The sequence below is a fragment of the Ammodytes marinus genome, assembly GCF_949987685.1.
Source record: "Ammodytes marinus genome assembly, chromosome: 16".
Taxonomy (NCBI): Eukaryota; Metazoa; Chordata; class Actinopteri; order Uranoscopiformes; family Ammodytidae; genus Ammodytes; species Ammodytes marinus.
The window spans coordinates 18,533,193-18,542,405 of NC_137220.1; the positions used below are offsets into that span (position 1 = coordinate 18,533,193).

A 9,213-nucleotide genomic window follows, 5' to 3' on the forward strand; every position below is an offset into this window, starting at 1 on the left:
AGGAGGTTGCTTTTAAGAGGCCATTAACACAATGTTTGGACTTTATGGACTGATCTGCTTCATCTTATTTATTTCCTGTTTACCTTATATTTATTTGCTTTATTCATCCAGCATTCCTCGGTCGTATCTTTATCACATAGAACTTGCATCTTGTATAATTGTCAAGTTGTTAGCTCCATAATCGATCTGGCCAAGTACAGTAATGAAGTCCCCCAATTTTTGCATCTTGAAGCCTTTTGGCTTTACTATATGCCTTTTTAAACATTAGATTACATTTTGTCATTAATTTAGAATGAATTGAGCTCTATGAATAGAACGTCCCTGTTTCTGATATAATTCTATCATCATCGGTATCAATAGCCATTTATTAAGAAATTCCTGTGACATGCAGGTGCCGGGTCCTATGCTGAAGCAGATGTCCTCTCCTGGCGGCAGTGTGGGTGGAGTGGTTGGTGGAGTAGGAGGTGTAGGAGGAGTAGGAGGTGTCGGCGGCATTGGAAGTGTAGGAGGGGTTGGTGGTGTTGGTGCAGGAGGACTGTTGCCTCCTCAGATTTCCCCACAGCAGCTAGCAATGCTCAGCAACATTTACCCCCACATGCAGCAGTTCCATCTGGTATGTGACTTAATGTCAGATTGCTGATTGATGTGTTAATTCGTCACATTGAAATGAATATTTACTTGTTTGCATTTTGCCTTTGTGTAATTCTGTATTGGAGTATTTTAAAATTAGGGCTGTCAAACAATTACATTTTTTTATCAGATTAATCACAGGATTCTGTGGATTAATCACGATTAATTTTACCATTCGAAAAATTCGAATGTTCTTTGTATATTGTTGTATGAACGGAAAGATAAAGGACAAAAGGTGGATATGTACATTTAAAATTACTATTTCTATTAATTGAAAATCCAAATGATGGTTTTTATACTGAAAATAAATTTAAATCAAACTAAAATATATACCTACCACACCATAATTCAATTGGTATGTCTCTTTACTATGTCTTTGGGTAAATATAGGCTATATATATAGCCTATATTATATATAATGGCATTTATTTTGTGAATCTATAGGTTGTGCATTCTTGAATACAACTTGAATACAGTCCGCTGTGTGTGTGTGTGTGTGTGTGTGTGTGTGTGTGTGTGTGTGTGTGTGTGTGTGTGTGTGTGTGTGTGTGTGTGTGTGTGTGTGTGTGTGTGTGTGTGTGTGTGTGTGTGTGTGTGTGTGTGTGTGTGTGTGTGTGTGTGTGTGTGTGTGTGTGTGTGTGTGTGTGTGTGTGTGTGTGTGTGTGTGTGTGTGTGTGTGTGTGTGTGTGTGTGTGTGTGTGTGTGTGTGCGTGCGTGTGTACGCGCGAACACATCCTAGGGGACTGTTCATGTGTGCCAGGAAGCCGACGTTATGTTGATGTCTACTCACACACACACCTCTGAAAACTGCAGACGTTTGTGTCCTCGCGGGCTCTGAACAGAGCGGACAATGTTTCTCCTCCTGTTGCTCCCGACATCAACTGTCACCCGCGGCATTTGATTTTATACTATTTATGCCCCCGACACAGACGTGACCGTTAGCAGTTTAAAACACGGCATGGGCTAGCGTGCTGTGATGATTGGCGGCGCGCAGCTACTGATCCTAGGTCAGTCACAACGTTAGACTGACTGTAGTACAGAGCCGGTGGGATGCACAGCGCGGATCATTCTGCACATGCGTTAATTGCGATAAAAAAATGAACGCGTTAATTCCAGAAATTAATCACCCTGCGTTAACGCGATAATTTTGACAGCCCTACTTAAAATACATGGTCAGTTGTAACAAACCCCCTGTATATTATTTGTTTACCTCCATCTCTGACCATTTCTGCCCACCATCCAACAGGCTTGTCAGCTCCTGCTACAACAACAGCAGCAACAGCAGCAGCAGCAACAGCTTTTGCAGAACCAGAGGAAGTTCCCTCAGCCTCAGCCCCTCAGGCAGCAGCCAGACCCACAGCAGGTGAGCATTATCATGTTATTTACAATACCATGCAATGTCGTCACAAGTTCAACCTTTACCATTTTATTTCTCTGCTGCAAAACCACATTTCTCTGCTGCAAAAAGGCATGTTGATGGTGAACTGTTAAAAAGTATTTTGTTTTGTCATTTGGGATAATCAGATGAGATTAGGTACTAAACACAATAATGAGACCATATATAATAATAGTTAAATTATTTAATCCCTTTAAAACTCCACTAATGTGCCCACAATCATCTAAACTATAACCTTTAAACTCTTTGGTCACAAATTGCTGAATTGCTTTTGCAGCTATTCCTATAGTGATGAATATTTCTTGAATCTTGTCTCTTACAGTTGGCAAGGATTATGGCTATTCTGCAGCAGCAGAGACAGCATCAGCTGGGTGGAGCAGCAGCAGGAGGAGCGAGCTCTAAACTGTCCCCCTCTCACCTGGGAGGAAGCCTATCCAAACAACCCATGATAGACCCCCTTTCACATCCTGGAATGGGTGGCCCCTTATCAGACCTTCATGCCAAGACGCAAGGGATGTACTCTGGTATGTACAACAGGCAAAATGTTTGTAGATTACTACTGTATAGTTAATCATAAGATAAACAGTGTAACTAGTTAGTAATAGTATAACTTTTATAGTTTAATGTTTATTTTTTGTGGAGTTTGTAAGGCTGCCAAAATTCTACATGGAGTAAATGTATTAAGCTATCGTAGGGTACATACATTCAGTAAAACAATGGAGACTGACATAAAGGATCTAGTGTGTGTGAGTGTATGAGTAGAATGTAATGAACTTTTGTGTTTTTCCACCTGTCAGGGCTTGCCCCTGGTGGTAACATGTCAGCACTGGAGCTCAGTCCCATGATGGGAGGGATGAAGGACCCAGGACAGCAATCCCGCTTCAAATGGATGATGGAGGGACACTCCCCAGCTCCATCTCCCCCTGACACAGCCCTTCACAAGAATGGTAGGTTAACAGATGGTTCCTGACATATTGAAATGCCAATATGGTCTTCACTGCATTGGTAATCACATTTTATTCACAGTGTATCTGAATGAGCCACTGAGAATGAAACGTATTTGTGACATATTCATTTCAATCTGTTTGACCTTAATTCTTCTTTATGTGCTTTTCCCAAGGCCCTATACCCAGTGCTTTAAAGGTGAGAGGAGGTTCTCCGTACTCTCAGTATGACATGCTGGGCAGTGACGGTCTGGGGATTCCTCCTCAAGGCTCCGCGGACAACTGGCACCGGAACCCTGGGAGTAAAATGGTCAACAAACCTGCCACATCAAGCTGGCCCCCAGGTGAGTGTCTTCAGGGATTTCCCTGGTTTATAATACAATATAATTAGGGCTGTCAAGCGATTAAAAAAATTAATCTAATTAATTACAGGCTCTGTGATTAATTAATCTAAATTAATCGCATACTTTTATGACACTTTTATACCTGTTTATAAACAGCTGTATAGCCTGCTAGTCTCTCTCTCTCTCTCTCTCTCTCTCTCACTCTCCCTCTCCGTGACTCGTAACTTCTGTCTCCACAACAGACAGCGCTGCACTGCCATAGGCAGTACTCATAGGCAAAAATATTGAGAGACACACACACGCACGCACGCACGCACACAGACAGACAGACACACACGCACACGTTTACGCGGACGACGAGACAGCTAGCAAACAAAATTGAGACACAGGGAGAAAGATTGAGAGATACTGTTTTGAACCTAGCCTACATTGTTGCACCCACTAAATCAATAATGCACAGACACTGGCTGCGGAGAATAAAGTAAGATGTCTTCCTACCTTCATGCTTATTAAACCGTCTATAGAGCCCTCGGCCCCCTGCTTCTCTCTTTACTTTTCTCCCTTTCACCCGCGCGGGCTGTGTCTGCTTCAGGTGCAGCTCGGTGCAGCTACGCACCACTTTTGCACCGGGTCAAAGGGCATTATAGAAGTGCGATTAATCTGCGTTAATTTTTTTAATCGCGTTAATTTTTCTGTGATTAATTAATCGAAATTAACGCGTTAATTTGACAGCCCTAAATATAATTAAAACTTAATTCATCAAATGTTTACAGTGTTTCCCGCAGGAAGTTAGTTAGTTAAGGTGCTGGGGGGGATTCAGATATTGAATCTGAGTTTCAATACTACTGAGTTTCAAAACAAGGCTATTGTAACCAACCAATACATTAGTCACAATAATATGAAAATTTTCAGCCACAATGCAGGTATTTAAAGTTAATTGTATACTGCTTAGGAAAAACAAAGCATGATAATAATCCCTTTCAATGATCACTTATAGTGTGTAGTGGTGTGTTTATCTGCGTAGATGCAAAAAGTTTTCTTTACATGCGTTGGTTTTAATTATAATTAGTAGTATAGCATATCACTTCAAACAATCAATATGTTTTTTGTTCTCCGACAGAGTTCCAGCCTGGTGTGCCCTGGAAAGGAATCCAGAGTAGTGGAGATCCAGAGTCTGACCCCTACATGACCCCTGGTAGTGTTCTTGGCTCCCCAGGACCCCCTAGTCTCAACGACTCTGACCACCAGTTACTGCGAGATAACATAGGTATTTGACTGCATGTGCCAAATATTTTAATGAGCATTGCTGTTGTGTCGCCCGTGAAACACTTGAAAGCATACTCCAATGTAATTGATTAACAGAAATTTTAAGGGCAAAGGTTTGACAAACAGTTTGCCTCAAAGGCTCTTTCTGCAGTCAAGCTGTACTATGTTTGACTTGTTTTGTTTATCGCAGGATGTGTTGCTTTCAGATAACTTTGAATGTTTTGTAGGGCCAAACCCCTCTCTCAACACCTCGCTGCCTTCACCTGGTGCCTGGCCCTACAGTGCCTCAGAAAGCCCCCTCAGCAATGCACACAGCACAGGTAGAGGTTTTGATATATTCTTTAGTTTCTCTTGCATATTGACTTCTCAATCCACTTCTTCTTATTAGCTTATTTTATATTTGCTCTTCTATTACATTGTTTCTGTAACTTTAATAGTGTTTTCACTGTATTCTATTTGTGTACACGGTCTACAGTGATGTCAAAGGGGCCTCTTTACTCCCATTTCTGCATTCTGTGGTCTGTTTATCAAGAATTATTTTTCCCTTCTTTCTCCCTCCTCCCCATTTCCTCTGCAGGAAAGTACCCGGAGTACAAGCCCAGCTGGCCCCCAGAGCCCATCGGACAAAACAAGTCGTGGAAGACCAATCGCAACAGCTCACAGCTGCCACGCCCCCCTCCAGGCTTGTCTAATCAGAAGCAGGCCTCGTCCTCCCCATGGGGCAGCGGAGGCCCTAGGTTGGCCCGGAGCTGGGGAGGGGGTGGGAGTAATCAAGAGTCAAGATATGGGCCAGGTATTATATTATATAGGGAATATATTTAAATGATTTGATAACCATTTGTCAACTTGTGACTGGACAATAAACTGTATAGAGGAACATTATATTATATAATTGATTATGATATTACTCGGGACATACTTCAGTTTCATTGAACCTAGCACTTATCTCTTTGTAAATAGATAACCTTTAATGAAACCTGTGTCATCTATCAACTTTTAGTTTCCTGCTAATTGTTTCTCATCCCTGACTTTTACATTTATTTTTTAAAGGTTCAGCATGGAGCGATGGTGTTGCCTCCAGAGGCAGCTGCTGGTTGCTACTGAGCAACCTGACCCCTCAGGTAAAAAGTGGAAAAGCGCAGGAGGGACAACTTCAGAGAGTGGAAACTTGTAGAAGTCAATTTTGAACTAAATGCACACAAATGTAAAGGATTTTGACTTAAGATACATATTCAACATATTAACACCACACACAACATATTAACAACATACCACCTGTTTTCTTTAAACTGACATAGTGAAGAATGGCAAAACAAATATGTAAGCTGAGTATGCTGTGCAGGCAATGTTTAATTAAAATCTTCTTACAACCCTTAATCCCATCAGAATTGATCACTGCTATACAGTAAATCTGCTGCCCAGTTAGGGTTTGAATTCAAAAACATTAAATCACTTTGCTCATTCATCTGCATTCCCCTTCAGTCTGTCCTATGCAAATTAGAAGGTTTGATGCATTACCCAGCTCTAATTGGATTGTGAACTTGGATGGGCCATTTAATCAATTACATTGTGCACAAATGACACTTGCATGACACTGCTCTAGGAATACCAGAGTATTCAAAATGTTTAGCCAACATATAACAATGTTTAAGATGTAGTTTTTGTTAAAGTAATATTGATTTTTTTTTTTTTAATCGATTTGGCTATACTTAGTTCTTATTAGCATAACTTGTATATTTAATTAAAGGGTGGCAGAATAAGAGAATAATAAAAGTCCAGTGTAAACTCTCACTACATAACTAATTAATAGCTCTTTATACACATAACCATTGTTGTATTACCTCCTAAATTCCCTGACCTTTTCTCTGTCCGTATTAATGAGTCAAATGTGCAAACAATTACTGTAGCATTGTTGCATCAAACATACTTGCACATGATCTTACTCTTACCTTTATCTTTTTATTTTATTTTTTACTGTAGATTGATGGCTCCACACTGAGGACTATCTGCATGCAGCATGGTCCACTGCTGACCTTCCACCTCGGCCTGACCCAGGGTAGCGCGCTGATTCGTTACAGCAGCCGCCTGGAAGCAGCCAAGGCCCAGGGTGCACTGCACATGTAGGGTGGCCTGTAACCTCACTAACACACATACTTAACATTCAACAGTATCCATTTGATCTAAACAGCCTTTTCTTGTTAATCCTTCTCAGGTGTGTTCTGGGCAACACTACAATCCTGGCGGAGTTTGTGAGTGAGGAGGAAGTCGCCCGCTATTTTGCACATTCCCAGGCTGGAGGGCCAGAGGGGGCCAGCTCAGGAGGAGGAGCGGCAGTTGGAACGCAGGGTTCATCTGCAGCAGGCACAGCAGTGGCCAGCAGTGGAGGTAGCTCCCCTGGGAATGAGCGGGCAGCAGCGGGCACAACTTCAGGTGGAAATGGCGGTGAAAGAGGGGAAAGTGGAGCTGCAGTTCTAGGTAGTGTGAGGTCCTCTGGCTCTGCCTGGCAGAGTCTCGATGGTACAGGCAATTCTTCAGAAAGCTCCTCAGCCCAAGGACCTGGGCTGGGGATATTTTCACAATGGAGCACCAACGGGTCAGGGGAAGGAGGTGGTGTCGGAAGTGTTGAGTCTGGGAGGTCTGGACTCTGGGGGGGCATGACTGCAGGATACCCCAGCAGCAGCCTGTGGGGGGCACCGCAAATGGAGGAAAGGCACCAAATGGACAGCCCTGCCGCATTGTTGCCTGGCGACCTGCTGGGGGGAGGAGCTGATTCTATCTGATGAGCTCCCTGCCATTTGTACGTGTTTGTTTGGACACGCTGATACAACATACACTGGGATACATATGTACTTACTATAGCACACACACATACATGGTATGCATATTAATGTAATACACGTGCGTACATATACATGGTATACATAGTAATGTGCACACACATAAAGCAGAAATGTGAGACATGCTTACACACATTCTCGTGGCCAGACTTAAGCTATTATATAAACAAATGCAGGGACTGTTAGATGTGTATACAGCCTTTTTCCACAGATGAAGATTTCAACTGCTTAGACTTGAAACCTGAAAAAGAATGAAAAGTCAGTTGGTCTGAAAGACTTGACTGGATTGCAATGTGCTTAGTAACTAGGGAACTTTTCAACAGATTTACATATACATGCACACACCAAATACAGACAAGCCTTCAGACAGATGGGCACTGTAAACAGCATTACCTTCATCGTATAAGAGAAATTCAAACTACTACATGATGTGAGGTTAAAGTGCAGTTTGTATTCACGTCCCCTTAAAAACGGAGACCGAATCCAAACACATGCAAACGGCTCTGATTGAAAACAGAACTGTATCTTACTGTGTGTGTATGTTAAGTTCGATTTGTTTCTGTTTGTTTGTATGTATGGTTTTAATTTTTGAGCAGTGAATTATTGAAAAATGTCCTTGTTCTGTTTTCAAAATGCTGACCTCCTACTGTTGTATCTCACGCACTCTTTCTCTGTTATTCTCTCTTGAACATGTTTGTTACTGTTGCAGTGATAAATGTTAAATTGCTGGCAGTTTGAGGCTATGTTGCATTTCTCCATGTGTGGATACTGTGCACAGTATCATACACGTTATATGGACATGAGTATGAGTGAGACTGAGACCAAGTAAGTGGATTAAACTACCACAGGTGTGCGTGTGAGTGAATGTGAGGATAATGTGTGTGTGCATGTTACTGCCTGTCATTATGTGGGCAAGGCTGCTTACTATACAGAAGGTCTATACAATTTTTTTTTTGAGTGCATTCGGTATACTGCTGACTGTGTGTTAAGAAATATTGGCACTAATGCTTTTTTTTCTCTCATTTGAAGTTGTTTGTTTTTTAGCCGACTTGTCTTTTTTATTGTCCGACCTGCAATAATAAAAAAAGAAACATTTTAATGACACAAAGAGCTGAAGGCATATGCGTTGAGAAAAATGGACATGCCAAATCTTATCAAACTGTGTGGAGTGGGAGGGAGGGGTGGGGCGGGTTGTTTACAGATGCAGAGTAAGAGTTACCGTACGTTTTTAATGTTCTGTTGTGTATTCGTTTTAAATTAAGACAGGCTTTAACACTCCTGTTCAGTGTTTTCGTTATGAGATTTTACAAAGTAAAATTTATTTAAACAAATGAGAACAAGATTAATAAAGATGAAAGTATTGGCTTCTAATTGTGTCCTTATGGTCATTTTTCATTGGTATTTTGTGTGATTTCAGGTTTCTGGATGTTGGTTAAAAGTTTTTTGTTTGGAGTCCCTTTGATGATAAACCAATCTTAGATTGAAACTGCCCAACATTGATACAATTATGAACACAAGAATAATATAATTATACTTTGTGCAAGTTGTGTTGATGAGTAGGCTATGACGCATTACATTAAAGGAAAGGTGTATGCTGTTCAAAGATGGGGCAGCCACATAAAAATAAGTCGGCATGTGCATGTCCATCTGTCACTCATTTAATTCACAATTCAATCCTATTTAACAACCACATCACGTCATCCTACTGTATGCAATTATTTACCTTCTCTGATAGGCCTACAATTTAGGGTTTTAAGTGATATGTTAACCAAATTATTCTAGAATGTACTATTATT

The 9,213-nt window shown here is 41.3% G+C and overlaps 1 protein-coding gene across 2 annotated transcripts in view; it reads left to right on the forward strand.

Moving 5' to 3' along the window:
- tnrc6bb.1 (trinucleotide repeat containing adaptor 6Bb.1) overlaps window positions 1-8,573 on the forward strand; it is a 38,871-nt gene extending 30,298 nt beyond the window's left edge. The window contains exons 11-21 of one of the 2 annotated variants that reach the window (XM_080043419.1): window positions 392-613; window positions 1,877-1,993; window positions 2,349-2,550; window positions 2,824-2,973; window positions 3,147-3,314; window positions 4,435-4,581; window positions 4,808-4,900; window positions 5,158-5,373; window positions 5,631-5,701; window positions 6,561-6,700; window positions 6,793-8,573. In XM_080043419.1, coding sequence (XP_079899545.1) covers window positions 392-613; window positions 1,877-1,993; window positions 2,349-2,550; window positions 2,824-2,973; window positions 3,147-3,314; window positions 4,435-4,581; window positions 4,808-4,900; window positions 5,158-5,373; window positions 5,631-5,701; window positions 6,561-6,700; window positions 6,793-7,360 — 2,094 coding nt within the window. In that variant the 3' untranslated portion in view covers window positions 7,361-8,573. The remainder of the gene's footprint in view (window positions 1-391; window positions 614-1,876; window positions 1,994-2,348; window positions 2,551-2,823; window positions 2,974-3,146; window positions 3,315-4,434; window positions 4,582-4,807; window positions 4,901-5,157; window positions 5,374-5,630; window positions 5,702-6,560; window positions 6,701-6,792) is intronic. The other variant, XM_080043420.1, reaches the window with a different exon arrangement.
- Window positions 8,574-9,213: the final 640 nt, after the last annotated feature.